This window comes from Acipenser ruthenus, chromosome 1, assembly GCF_902713425.1.
Source record: "Acipenser ruthenus chromosome 1, fAciRut3.2 maternal haplotype, whole genome shotgun sequence".
Classification (NCBI taxonomy): domain Eukaryota; kingdom Metazoa; phylum Chordata; class Actinopteri; order Acipenseriformes; family Acipenseridae; genus Acipenser; species Acipenser ruthenus.
Window position 1 is genome coordinate 88,151,131 of NC_081189.1, and position 15,345 is coordinate 88,166,475.

Sequence of the window (15,345 nt, forward strand, 5' to 3'; positions counted from 1 at the left end):
CCTGAGATTGCCACCACTAACCTTCGACCAGATATTGTCTTGTGGTCTGGATCAGCACGCCTTGTTCACCTGGTAGAGTTAACAGTGCCATGGGAGGATGCTGTAGATGAGGCGTATGAGAGGAAGAAACTGCGGTATGCTCAACTAGCCACTGAAGCGGAACAGCGAGGATGGAGAGTTCGGGTTTACCCAGTGGAAGTGGGTTGTTGAGGATTTGTGGCACACTCTACAACCCGGTTTCTCAGAGACGTCGGATTCAGTGGCCAAGAGTTGCGTCGCAGTGAAGAACTTATCTGAAGCAGCAGAGAGGAGCAGCAACTGGCTGTGGTTGAGACGGAAAGATTCTGGCTAGGGATCTCAAGCACAATAGCAAGAAAGAAATGCTGATGTACAGGTAAGTAAGCTGGGCTGAGTTGAGTGGGGGACGGAGGGGGGTGATGCTGGGACGCCAGAATCACCATCGAGCCCTCTTGAGGTGTCGTGGGCTAGTCGACGAAACACTGAGGATGGAAGGTGCCCACTTGAAAACCCCAGAGATGTACCCTACTTAGCTCAATCCAGACGGTTGTCATGCTGATGCGCTGGGGAGGCCGCACTGTGGTTGATCCCCGGAGCCAGCATCGCAGCCGTTGTGTGTGCTGATGCGCCAGGGAGGCAAAATAAGCTGATCCCTGGAGCCAGCATTACACTTCAGCCATTAACAGCAGACAGAAGGATATCTACATCATCAAATGGAAGGAAACGTAAATGGATGGAGACACATATGGATCACATTAGTTTACTGTAAAGCTACGTCTTAGTTGGTGCTTATCTTGGCGAGAGCCGAGTTCAAATCAGCATGAAGTTTTAACATCTACTCTCGTGTAATGGAAATCAAGGCATGTCTCCCCTCTAGTTGGTGCCTTGACAAATTGTGTTAGGAAGCAGTCATTTGTCATTTCCACCATTTCAATTTTGTCCGTCGTGCTCCCCACCGGGTTTTCCCATTTTATATGAAGGAAGTTGTAATCCCCCATTAGTATGGCTTCTCCTTTGCTACACGCATTTCTAATGTCATTGTATAGCAGATTATTTTGCTCGGTGTCTGAATTTGGCGATCTATAGCATGATCCTATTATTATGCCCTTTGAATTTTTGTCCATTATTCTGACCCATATTGATTCGGTGTTGAGAACTGGTCCCTTGCCTAGGAGCTTGGCATTGCTTAGTTGAGATCCTTTCTCTACACTGCTGTCATGCAAATAGCACTAGAACATGCAGGCTGGCTCACGTTCATTTTGTAACCTGTTTATTAACGCTTTAACACTGCAGACACCTAATAGGTCTATGAAAAGTAAATTCTCTCAGAACTACAGACTGCAAATGCAGTCTAGGAACAAGAACCCATCAGTGCAGACTAGTGATCCGGTTCTGGTCTTGGGTTTACCCCTATATATTTATTTCTGTATGACATGCAAGTATGTATAGCAGGGTTATATTTTTGCAGTTATTTAGTGTGTTTTTAAGCACAGTGAAAAATACACAACAAAATCAGTACCACATCCAAAGACTATACAGGAAAGTACAGAAGAGTGAGAAGCTATGGAATGGAAGAGAGTATGGCCCACATAAGATAGAAAGTGTCACCATTCTTTGTAGAAATTTGTAATGAGAAATGTGTCTCTTCCAGTTTTAGGAAATGCAAGTTGGATGGCATTTCATTTGTAACTTGGAGATAGCGGGGTCTATTCAAAACAGATCAAAACAGCAGCAGATCTAAATACTGTAACTCCATTTGTATTATTAAAACCAAACAGAGCACGAGTCTCTTTGGTGTATTTTTGTCTATAACAATATAAAATACCAAAAGGGTCATATCTTAATGATTAAACAACACTGTTATTTAGACCCACCACTGTTTAGATCAATTGAATAGTCTTTATATGATCCAATTTTGTAACTTGGCTGTGAAATTATCAGATAACACTTTAATTATTGTACGTTTTAAAACATATTTTACTATAAAAAATATAACTTGACTGTGGAAGAGTACTGCAGCTTGTTTTCTTGTTCTACTGCCCCCTTAATATGTATCATTCTTTGTGGTTCTTAATGCAATTATGCAAATACTGCTGCTTCTATTTTTGATACAGGTAAGTCTGTGTTAATGTGCTTTATCTATCATTTCAGGAGCTGTTCTTCATTTCTAGTCATCCTTTATATTTTTAAGCACAGCAGTTTATTGCCAAAGTGGCAGGTCACTATATGCAGATTACTAGATCACTACATTCAAAATAGCCAAGGCAGGCAACAAGAACTGAAGAGCAACTCCCAAACTCAGTAGAAAGTACCTTAACACACAATTATCAACAAAAAAAAGAAATAAATCAAAGTAATTGCCATAAGGGAATGAGAATGAATGCAAACATCATCGGAGACAGTAAAAAGAAAAGTTGAATCTAGTCATTAATTCATACGCTGCATTGTGTCCGTATTTCATGATGACATTACTTTTCACTCAGCTATAAAACGTGCTTTGTACATTTTATGCACTTCATAAGGAGTAATAACAAGACAATGTCCAACAAAATCGATTTTCATTGAATGCTTTATTTCTGTGCTGTACACAAACAGGTTTTAACTCAATTGCAACATGGAATGTTTGAAAATAAATAAAAATTCAAACATTTTGTACAGCCAACGCAAGCATTTAAAACGGGCACTATACTGTATATTGTGAAAGGTGATCTTAACTGCAGGGTTATGTCACGCTATTGGTAATCAAGCATTCAGGTGGTGAAATGGAGGATACAAAAGCATACACCTTTTTAAGGCTGTGATGCTTACACACATTACTTAGTGCTAAACATTCATCATCATGATCAACATAATCACATCTTCATTCCTTTTTTAGAGCCCATGTACAAAACCTCTTGTGTTTACAGTTCCAGAATTTACAGCACACATTTAATCAATAAAAAAAAATAATCCAAAAAGAACATTAGCATTTTTTTTTTTTTTTTTTTTAACAAGACACCTTTTTATTTAAACATAAATAGCTTCCTGTGGGCACTTAGTTTTCCAATTTGGCAAACAAAAACATGACAAATAAATATAAATAAAAAAAAGGCATTCACATTATAGCATCGACTGTATCTGCATCTAAATAGACCCAATTGTATTAATTGATATTGTTCATTGTACTTGCAGTAATCTTTGCAAAAGGAGGTATAAGCATTGTCAATTTAGTCATTCTTTTCACATATGGGAGAAAATGAAAGCCATGATTGCTTACTGATATTATTTCAATGCAATTTAACTGAAGAGAGCACTGAATGGGTTATTAATTGGTATCAGTTTCTTATTTATAAATGAAGATAACCTTGTGTCAAATATGCAGTAGAGTTTATTCCCCACATACTGTAGATGCACTCTAACAAAACTCATCATGTTTGGAGACACAAGAAGCCTTTGAAAAAAAAAATATGATACTGGTCAAGTCACAATAAGCTTACAGAAATATTTTATTTAATTACCATTAACAATAAATTTATATATCAAATGTTGGCTAGTCACTTCAGGTTCCCCAAACACTTTGTTTCATGATAATTACAGAAGCTTACAATGATAGCTGTTTTTGCTTCAGTGAAATTGAAGGCCGAGTTAAATGTTAAAGCATGTATGTAAATCATGGACATAAACATAAACTGCGCTTAACTGCCAGGCTTTGTAAACATAAATAACAATTTGAAATGCTCGAAGTGCAATCCTTTTTCTTAGAGCTGCTCATTGAGTAAAGAGACATCCAAAGATATCATCTTGCCCATTTTATTTCCCTCTTTTAATTAAGATGCCACACACTTTCTCAAGTCCCAAATACCTTACAGTATGCTGTTTTACTGATGTAATTTTCAGTTTTGCTGCTTTGTTAATGAGTGTTAATCAATCAAACAATAACAACAACAGAGTAACATCAGGCATTCCGCATTCCTGCTTTTTTTTTTGCAAAAGAGAAACTTAGTAAAAACTACAGCATTGCATAAGCATACAGGCATTCAGAAAGCGCAAGATTTCAGCTAGCGCAATAGATTATGCTCTTAAACTATACAAGTAGTAGTAGACTACAACATAGTATTAATATTCAAGTTTAAGATTTATTTATGTATTTATTTTAAACTTGGCACGGTGTCCTCATGTTTCACTAAAGCACTTGATGCTCAAAGCAGGCTGTACGAGGACGGACACTGAAAATCTTAGGCAAAGGAATTCTCTAGATCTCATGACGTTAATGCAGAGGGGCAAAGGAGAAGCCACAACAAAGAACAGCTGCAAGTGACTCTCTTCCAACCCCAGTGGATGGCAGACTAGTTTGGTAAGTGCAGATGCATCCAGATGGCCTGGAGGGAAATGGAGGCAGGAGACGGTGCGCAGACTGCTGTCATTGTAAGTAACGATATACTTTAAAACAGTGGTTCCCGGAATCTGCTACAACAACATGGCCATCGGAGGTGAGGGCCAGACCTTGGGGACCATACAGAGGATCAGCTGATGTATTAATGTAGGAGAGGAATGATCCACTGCCGTCAAAAACCTGTTTAGATGGAAGGAATATAGTTGAGAATCATTTAGAAAAAAAAAGTTTAAAGCCTGGTTTGATCATTTAATATATATATATATATATATATATATATATATATATATATATATATATATATATATATATATATATATATATATTATATATATTATATATATATATATATATATATATATATATATATATATATATATATATATATATATATATATATATATATATAGGATAAATTACATCAGTGTGTCACATGACTATGAAACCATAAATTATTTTGAATACAAATATTGTAGAAAGGGTATGCAGGTAAAAAAAAAATTAAAAAATCTTCTTGAAACACAGTGAATAAACCAACAGGTTTAAAAATACTAATTTGGTAAGATTTAATAGTGGTCTGCATTTGGCAAGTATATACAATACTGCCTAGACACACTATTTGGTTGGGGAGAGTTTTTCACCTGGCATCAATTCCAAGTAACAATATTAACCAAAATGACTGCCAGGAGGAAACCACAAGTTGTGTTGTGATAAACTCAATAGCAATTCAACAGTATATCCTGTTAAATTATTTGAATGTATTTTCCAAACAGCGATCTTGCCCACCTGTATTCGACTGTTCCCCCAGTCTGCCACGATAATATTGCCATTGGCATCCACAGCTACTCCTGTTGGGGCATTAAACTGCCCGTTTCCTTCCCCATTGGACCCGAATTTCAATATAAATTCTCCCTCCTGATTGAAAACCTACACAAGGTAAAAAAAAAAAAAAAAAAAAAGAAGGATAAGCATAAGAGGACTGTATTGAAGCGTGCATTGTCAGTGTACTCTGTTTGAATATGTGCCCCCATTCTGGCATTTTTCAATTTTCAATTTTTGGAATGCAGATAAAATGGGCTGGCACCTTGAACTGATGCCTCTCTCTCTATATGAATACATATTTGATATTTTACTTTAAAACATGTATTAAAGTGGTTCAGATAACAGGTCATTTTGGGCTACCCAAATTAGCAAGAATGGTAGTGCTAAAATCAAAAAAGGCAGGACTGTACTGTAGATAATTCTTCCTCCTTACCTTGACAGAATGGTTATGGAAATCAGTAACAATGATTTCATTATTGTTATTCACTGCAGCAAAGTGAGGACCTACAGCATAGAAAAAGAAATGTAAATTGGACAGAAAGTATACATCTTTGTTACTGTAATAGAAATGATCTCTGACCTAGCTACAGAATATGACTATAATTGTCTCAAACCAGTATGTTTGTGTGAGGAGGGGTTGTCTCTAAGAGGTTATCAAATACACCTTGAAACTAGTCGTATTCAGCAGTGCAAAGTCGTATAAATATCTGGAGCTTCCAGTTCCACAGAAATATAAGGCATTTTATTTGGCTTTTGTCTTCCGTCATCCAGATCAAGTGGACCAAGGAGGTTTGCTTGAAACCGTATGTCAATGACTTGCATCAAGACATTTGTTGGAAAGCCTTAAAATGTTGCTTTACATTCATGGGGTTTGCATGCGTGGCAATTTACATGCGTGGCAGTCCCACAAGCTAGGGACAAATTTAAAAAATTGAAACAGTCCTACCTGCAGCAACAAGCAAGGAAGTGCCGTTCGGGAGAAGCAGGACGGTCCTGCAGAGCAATGCTTTTTGCTTCAGTTACATCTGGCATAGCAATGTAGGCCCTATGTGTTGCAGTGCCTCTGAACAAGGGAGTTGACAAACTTGTAAATACAGCGATGAACTGTAGTTTTATGCACCCCAAGCACATTGCCAACTACCCTGTATGCCAGCCTATACAGAGCAATCACCACTCTTTTCTTTCCACTGGCACAGGGGGCTGTACGTAATTACTTTTTGGCCGCGAAATGACTCTATCCACTGCAGGTCTGTGAAAGAGTGATGCAGCACAACCTCTTCACACCAGCAAGACAGACGAGTATGTGTCCAAACCGTCCTTTCGCTAGCCATTGGCCTTAGATAACAAGGCATAAGGATTTGCTGGTAGAGGATGTTTGGAGGTTCAAGCTCCCGAAACAAAGGGAAAACATCCGCTGTTCACAATCCAGACAGCCTTGGCAGCATACATGAAAGATGTGTGGCACAGAGTTTTACAATCCTACGTCTCCGCCGGTTTTCAGCCATGGTGATCCGCAATACCTGTGTTGGTCAGTTTCATTTTATACCTCTCAGTTAATTTTTAATAAATGAGTCGTCAGATAAATTAGCTGAAACCCGATTCAATACTAACGAAATGCCAACCCACCTGACATTTGAAAAACAATTTGGTCAAGAGCAGTAAAACACACACTAACCAACCAGGCATTTTTTTTGCTTGATTACAGCAGCTCAGATTCACTCATGTACCAGGTCTCTGTGCATTTTCACAAAATTCACAAAATTTCACTAATAATCTTCAAAAACAGCACGAGTACTTTACGCATAGCTAATTTACATATCAACCCCCACTTTTCCCCTTCATTTGTATGATGTCGGGGGAAAAGCCCGGTTTACTCGAGTAAAATAAACTGAGCGAAACCCAAAAAAGCATTTTACACAAGACATTTCTCGAGCAAATGTCTTGAGCTAAAAAAAAACACGCATGGAAACTCCACCAATGAAGACATTCTTTGGGGGCATACTCACTCGGAGCTGTTTCAATTAATTCCAATCCAGGTCATTATTTCAACCTGGATTAAATCTAAATTACTGCGGCCCTTTAACCATTTCATTTAGGCCCAGGTTCTTAAACATGTAGGTTCAATTAAACAACTGGCTGGAACAAGGTTTTGGACGGCTTAAATCCTGGACTGGAATGGCTTGAAAGAGACACCAATTATCCAAATCATTCCCACAACGAGAATATTTGGTCAATGGAGTTTGTGCAAACTTAAAACACATTCTCACCAACCCTTTTCTCTTCAACCACAAATGAAGGAAATACCTCCCAAGAATCTGGTCCACTTCTGGAATGACCTACATATTATAAGGAGCTGGTTTCACCCAAATATTGTAATTTCACAATACTGTGCAGTCTATTTTCATTGGTTAAAAATGTTAAAAAGACTAAATAAATAAATAAATAAATAAATGCATTGTCTACGACAGAGGTGTGCAACTACAGTCCTCAAGGTCTGGTGCCCTTCCGGTCTTTGTTCCACGTGTACCTTAAATTACTTAATTAACCGAATTTAACCTCCAGGTCTTAAATCACTTAATTATTTAATGATGCCTGTAAAACCTGAATGACTCCAGACCTCAAAGACCAGATGTGTGCACCCTGGTCTACGGTTATTAACATTTATTTTACAATAAATTAGACAGACATTTAAGAAGTGACATGCACACAACCGGTTCTGGTGTTGGGCTAATGAAAAGGGAGACGTGCATGTAATGCAATGCCCTGACCATGCTCAGACTTCCATGCATCTGGTGAGCATAAGAGGCAAGAAAGGGGGTTTACGTATTACCATCAAGTGTACCTGCAAACTGCTTGTCCCCGTTTCCACGGTTACCAAACTTTGTCACCATCTTCCCATTGGGCTGGAAGATGAACACGCAGCAGGCCTTGTTGTCCACCACAATGATGTGACCATTCCGGTCCACCGACACACCTTTGGGCCCCATAAGTTTTCCTGAACCGATTTTAGTCTGTTAGAAAAAAAAAAAAAAAAGTTGAGAAGATACATATTTAAAAAAATGAAAATTAACTACATACAATTTTCATGTTGTCCTTGCTTGTTTTCTTTTTTTCTTTTTTTTTTTTTTTTTAAATCAATGGTAACCAAAGTTATGTTTCTTCGTTCTGGAAGCATGGATCTTGTTTTTAGTGCACAAGGTAACTAGTTCAATCCTTACAATTGGATATTGCTCTGCTATTTTGCTTCAAGTAATTGGGGTCAGCTCCCTGGCGGTGTAATTTAATTTAATTTAAAGTGGTTGCAGCTAACAAAATAAGTCCATACATTTGCTCACCAGGTTCAAATGTGCAGTTTTAAAAGAAACACACATATTTTCATTTTAAAATATGATTTCTGTTACGGTACTACACTAGATACATCTCTGATGTCTTGTGTGAACACGAGAGAAAGAATCTGAGCTGCAAATCTACTGGTATTCTTTTTACAGTGATGGGTCGACTCAGTGGTAGGACGGAACCGGAAGTCGGCCATCTTGGGAGAAGGGCGTAGCTGTAAGACTGCTGAACGACTCTATTGTGATCAGCTGTGTTGTGGGCGCCGATTGGATAGAGTGTGGCACTGCACTGACCACAGGGAGGAGTTTAGCAGTACAAAGGGGACGCAGCTATGCGAGTACAGCCCCTTACGCTGAAACACTAACGTGGCAGAGCGCTGTGTCTTTGTTTATGTTTTGTTGTACAGACGGAGAGAACAGGAGCTGTTGCTGACAAGCCAGCATAACCACCCGAGCATCTGCACTGTCTCCGCACTATTGAAGGAGTACAGAACCCCGAGCACCTGCACTGTCACAGCACTACTGAAGGAGTACAGCACCACGGAGCACCTGCACTGTCACAGCACTACTGAAGGAGTACAGCACCACGGAGCACCTGCACTGTCACAGCACTACTGAAGGAGTACAGCACCACGGAGCACCTGCACTGTCACAGCACTACTGAAGGAGTACAGCACCACGGAGCACCTGCACTGTCACAGCACTACTGAAGGAGTACAGCACCACGGAGCACCTGCACTGTCACAGCACTACTGAAGGAGTACAGCACCACGGAGCACCTGCACTGTCACAGCACTACTGAAGGAGTACAGCACCACGGAGCACCTGCACTGTCACAGCACTACTGAAGGAGTACAGCACCACGGAGCACCTGCACTGTCACAGCACTACTGAAGGAGTACAGCACCACGGAGCACCTGCACTGTCACAGCACTACTGAAGGAGTACAGCACCACGGAGCACCTGCACTGTCACAGCACTACTGAAGGAGTACAGCACCACGGAGCACCTGCACTGTCACAGCACTACTGAAGGAGTACAGCACCACGGAGCACCTGCACTGTCACAGCACTACTGAAGGAGTACAGCACCACGGAGCACCTGCACTGTCACAGCACTACTGAAGGAGTACAGCACCACGGAGCACCTGCACTGTCACAGCACTACTGAAGGAGTACAGCACCACGGAGCACCTGCACTGTCACAGCACTACTGAAGGAGTACAGCACCACGGAGCACCTGCACTGTCACAGCACTACTGAAGGAGTACAGCACCACAGAGCATCTGCACTGTCACAGCACTACTGAAGGAGTACAGCACCACAGAGCACAAGCACCCTGGACTGTAAATATTGGTGTGTACTTTGTTGTGTAAGACTGCAAGCCCAGAGCACCAAAGGGATACCATTGACTGTGTGTAAATAAAATAATAAAGCAAAGGATTCTACATAAACCACCATTTGGACCTCCTATTTCTTTCCCACACCACTAACATCCCGACATCTTGTTTTAAAATAAAAATGCACGTTTGCTAGAACATATGTTTGAGACCTATATAGTGAATGAAAGTGCACGACAGGTAAGATTTATGAAATTACTTGTGAGCTAGTAATGTTTTGCAAGCCCCAGTAGTCTAGTGCTTGTGATGGCTGATATTTTCCTTTTTGTTGCTTGCATTCATTTGTAGCATTCTACGTCAACACTAGCCTGACCCTTTGGCTGTTATGAGCAAAAGCTAAACAAATAAAAGTCGGTGCATTGAACTTCTGTATTTTGGAATCATCAAAATCCATTAGGTTTTTGTTCCAAATATAACCTGAATTACTAATTACATTTCTGTCGAGGTCTGAAGCAGTTAAATTGCTTATTAACATCTGATCAATAAAAGCAGAAAACTTTAACATTTTGTGTTTCCTAAGCAACTTATACAAGAGGTGTTACATTAAAGAAATCAACCTTTGAGTGCAGGACCACAACACTGCTGGTAACCTGTTTATGCTGTCATCCCGCTCATCCATCTGTCGGTCTGTCCGTCCATCACTAATAATTCATGTAATTGCTTAAGGCCTGGATAAAGGCTTAATTGGTTAAATTAAGAAATTGATATTATATACACACTGAAATCAATTGCTTTATTGTACTCTCTAAAATGATATAAAAATATAAGTTTAAAAATACCTTTGTATGAAATAAGTATACATTTTCTGGTTTACCTTTACTAGGAACACATACTTTGAATTATGACATAAAACCTGGAATGTGAGGTCAGTCTGTTCCTTGCAGTCCATGTGCTGCCAGTCAGTCTGAACAAGACAGGTAATCACTGTGAAAGGTCAAATCAGATTTTTCTGCCCACTCAGGTTACTATTCAGGTTATTCTAAGTGGCTATATCTGAAACACGCGCAAATTCATTCAGTGTCCATAAATCTTCCACGACTTACCTTGAATTTCCCGTCGGATGAGAAAATGCTGACCCATTTGTTGTCATAATCTGCGATGATGATGTCCCCGCTGGGGTGGAGAGCCACCCCTGTAGGGCGCTGCAGCTGTCCTGGAGACCTGCCACGGACACCAAACCGGCTTTTAAACTGCCCATCGTTTGAAAATATCTGTGAAACATATTTCAAGAAGTTAGTTCTCCTTTGTTGCTGGCGATTTCAAATCTATTTTTCACTCCGTTTCACCACATTAAGAGCACAGCTGAATTTTGGCTTTTAATCATTGACTAAAACACCCGTCTCATTTCTGTCTGTGACTTAAGGGTCCAAAAATACTGCATCAAAGGGATTTTTTGTCACTTTTAGTGTAAAAGTATAATTTTGCAGGTTTGGAGCTACAAACATGCCCACTTCCAAGCATCACCCTTTATCCAAGCTTATCAACTTGTATACTTCAGTCCTTCCAGTAAGAACTACAATTTCTATCCCCCTAATTAGCTTTAGTATAATTTCTATTATTCAGGATTGGATTTCTTAATTTTGAAGGTACTTTACAACAATATAGAGCAGTCCTCTTGCTGGAGCAGTTTTGTTACAGTTGAGTTTGCTACTCATATCCCTTTCATAGGAAATATTTAACTCTCCTACCATTTCAGTAAAGCAAAATAGATAAGTGTTCAGGAAGGAGTGGAAGTGGACTGTAATAGGCGCAGATTCACATGGACAAGACGTGCGGCTCTACAGTATTGTGCTCTCAGAGACTTTCCAAAAGAGAATGAAATTAAAATGAAAAGGTGGTGAAATTGAATATTTCCTACCTGTACACATTGATTGTTACTGTCTGCAATCAAAATCTTTCCAAGGGAAGAGGCTGCCACACCTTGAAGGTTTGTGAATTCCCCTTTGTTTCTTCCTTTGGTACCTGGGACATGAAGAAACACACCTTAGCATCACTTTCATTGTAACATACGCTATGAAATTGCTAAGTAAAGTTTACAAACACAGAACAGTACCTACAGTCCTATACATTATTTTTTACTTACAAATTTGAAAAAGTAAAGTCAAAGTAATTTAATTATTTTGTTCAATAGTTAAATTTTAGAGGAAAAATACATCTATTTATAAAGAAGAAAATAACACAAAAAAATTAAACACAATATAAATGCGTTGAACACTAAAACACGTCAGTTACAAATAGTATATTTAAATGTCCCCAAAAAGTTTCAATTTAAAATTAATGTATTGATTGAAGACCCAGAAGGAGGAAGCATTTCCTGTTGAGGACCAACACAAGAAATCAATATAATACTGGTACCAGTTGTAGAAGATTTTACATAGTTTTTTTTTATAACAAACTAATTGTTTGTGGAAAAAAATGGATCACATTTTCCCCCCTGCTTTTTCAGTTTTGGTTCCCTGAGCTGGCAAATGATATTCATGAACTCCAGAAACTGCGGGTACTGTATACATGTCTGTGTTAAAGAGGGAATCTTGTGTACATCCAGCTGAAAATATTTTTAACCAACTGCACAGAAGGCTAAACTGTGATAGAATGAGGTCAACAGATACCCAGGACCAAAACTAAAATTAAAAGGACTTTGGGATGAAGCAGATTTAAGTTGTATAATTCTTCTGTTTAAAAAATATTGGTCACAAACCACTGATAGAAACCGTGTCTTCTCAATTCTTTATTTGCAAAGACACATGATTACGCTACACTTCTGATAAAAACATCTTACCTCTCATTTTATCAGAACAGTAGTAACAATTTACCCAAACTTTAAGATTAAGAAAGAAAACTGAGACAAGAGAACAAGGTTACAATGGAAACAAAAGAAAGGTGCAAAAACAAGTGCTCCTGCTTACCAACTCTGAAAATCAAATCGTCCTCAATGGGGTTCTCTTTCCGCTTCCCTGTGCTGAACATGCTAGCCGGCCTTTTTACAGCCTTCTGCTTCACGTGTCCACTGCCAGGGGACTTGACTCGCTTCTTAACCCCGTCTGTGGTGGGCGACACGTCGGTGGACTTGGTCACCTTTAGTTTGAAGGGGCTGCCCTTAATGTGCTGGTCGTAGAGTCTGAGCGAGAGCGTGAAGCCTCCCTCCTTCTGTACAGTGTACAGGAACTCATAAGTGCCGTTTTTGTTGTCCAAGATCTCCCCGTCCGCCATGCTCCCGTCAGGGGTGAAGATCTCCGCAGCAAGGCTGGCGTTTCCGGTCTTGCACAGCTCCCCATCCTTGTCCTTGGTGGTGATGGTGACGGAGGTGGGATGGCCCACCACACACTGCCGCAGCCCCTCACCCGTGGCCACTGTCTCGTAGGCCACGGCGTTGGTGGTGATGATGGTGCCCAAGTTGTGGATGGACTTCTTGAGGCCCTCAGTCTCAATGAGGAAGTCCAGCTGATCATTCTCCTCAGGCTGCAGAGGGTACTCCTGGCTGGCCAGCTCGCTCAGCCGCTCACTCATCTGCTTCTTTATCAGCAGCACCTCTGTCTCGGTGCCATGATGCAGAGCCTGCTCTGTGAAGTTACAGCTGCTCTTGATGCCCTCCTGACCCTGGAGAAGATTGTCCAGTTGTGCCTGGAGTACCTGGGACCCATCGGTCAACAAGCCAACAGATTAGAAGATTGTTACATTTATTCTTCATTACAAGTTTAAGGAAAAACAATCTAGGTGAAACATTCTTAAAAGAAACTATGAAATTCAGCCTATATGTTATATACACAAAGTTCCTCAGTGTTACATTACCTGATTTTGCCAAATGGATATTTATAGACAGAGTCTACAGGTTATAGATTCAACACCAAGTCAGCTAATGAAATATGTAGTAAATCAGTCAAAACCCAGAATCGGCTGCATAAAAATGTGACGTCTACAAAAAGGGTTAATTTCCATGAAAGGATCAGCCGTATAAAGAAGCGATCCATAACTGGAGCTAATCTTGCCCCTTGTTTCATTACTAAACCCAAACTTGCATCATTTTTTTTATAATGTCTAAAGTGAATACACATCGTGGTACAATTTACAAAGTATACAACGATTCAGAAGGCCCATTATTTACCAGATAGAGCTCAATAATTCAAAACCTGCTCACAAACATCCAGGTTTTATCCCTTCAAAAATGTGTCAACCACAAAAGCAAGGTGTGACTGAAACCACAGACTGTACACTGGGTCCCTCTTTTTAAAAGGGAATGAGGAATCTCAGTAAGGAACGCTTAATAAATGGCTTTTGAACATCATCCTTACTTTTTGTTTGAGGCCGTACGTCACTTCGAGTTCCATAAGGAGCACGCTCTTCCGCACGTTCAAGGTCTTTTGGAGCTCGTCAAAGGTGGAGTGAATGTCTTCCTCAATGCTGGACTTCTGGCTGGTGAGCTGCTGCAGGATTTCAGACAGGAACTGAAGTGCCGAGTCTATTTCAGGCAGCCTGTGTAGAGAGGAGCACCATGGGGGACAGGGGACATTTTGAACTGGTTGAAACGGGACAACAAATCTCAAGCCAGTGAAGAACTTGTAACAATGCAGAGCATATTAACCAAGTCACATTGACAACAGAACAGAATAGAAAAAAAAAACAAGAGAACAGAAATAATGGGATCTGGCAGTCTAGAGGAGGGTATACTGAGAGATCACTAGTCTCTTATGCCTTTGCCCTGTGGACATTAGTCCACAACACATCACAAAACTACCAGAATTTGGCACAATTGATGAGTCTGTAAAGCTCAGAAAGGAAGCTTGGCATGCAGCCAGTGCCATACTCTGCTGCCACCTTTCAGGGGCATTACATTCACATGCCTTGGCATTAAAACAAAAAGGAAAAGTGACTGCCAGTTACTATTGTGTGTGTGAGTATCTGTGTGTGCGTACCTTCAATGAAGTTCTGCACTGTGTGGACTAAAGTGCTGCCAGCTCCCTTTTATTTTTCAAGCCAAATGATTAAAAAGGAAGATATGAATAGGAGAATGCAGGCTGGCTTTGAGGATTACACGAGATGTAATGTCACAGCAATGGAAGTGATGTCCTGCTGGGTGGATTTGGCCGATGTACCTGTTCTTGACAGCGTCCAGCTGATCCTGTAAAGAAGCCTTGTGCTGCTCGACGACATCTTTGAGAGGGACAGTGGGATGCTCGGCATGCTCGCCCGCTGTGCATTCCTGGCACATCGCTGTCTCGCACGAGGGGCAGTAAAATTCCATCACCTAAATCAAGAGGTTCCATAGAAAACCATTAGGATTGCTGATCTTTTTTTAAAAAATTAGTTAGATAGCTCAAACTGGGAATGGACAAAAATTGATGGGCTGAGCTAGATACAGTCACATAGGAACAGGCTCAAAAGCTATTCGAGGGCCATTCGAA

General features: G+C 40.1%; 1 protein-coding gene across 9 annotated transcripts in view; it reads right to left on the reverse strand.

Annotated features, from left to right (window-relative positions):
• Positions 1-2,569: 2,569 nt before the first annotated feature.
• The window catches only part of LOC117421086 (tripartite motif-containing protein 2), a 58,489-nt gene continuing 45,713 nt past the window's right edge, over positions 2,570-15,345 (reverse strand). For 8 of the 9 annotated variants that reach the window (XM_059031661.1, XM_059031632.1, XM_059031643.1 and 5 more), the window contains 9 exons: positions 15,037-15,188; positions 14,236-14,416; positions 12,853-13,576; positions 11,805-11,908; positions 10,990-11,157; positions 8,043-8,223; positions 5,646-5,716; positions 5,177-5,317; positions 2,570-4,570 (listed from right to left, as the gene is read on the reverse strand). In XM_059031661.1, the coding sequence (XP_058887644.1) occupies positions 4,418-4,570; positions 5,177-5,317; positions 5,646-5,716; positions 8,043-8,223; positions 10,990-11,157; positions 11,805-11,908; positions 12,853-13,576; positions 14,236-14,416; positions 15,037-15,188 (1,875 nt within the window). In that variant the 3' untranslated portion in view covers positions 2,570-4,417. The remainder of the gene's footprint in view (positions 4,571-5,176; positions 5,318-5,645; positions 5,717-8,042; positions 8,224-10,989; positions 11,158-11,804; positions 11,909-12,852; positions 13,577-14,235; positions 14,417-15,036; positions 15,189-15,345) is intronic. The other variant, XM_034035011.3, reaches the window with a different exon arrangement.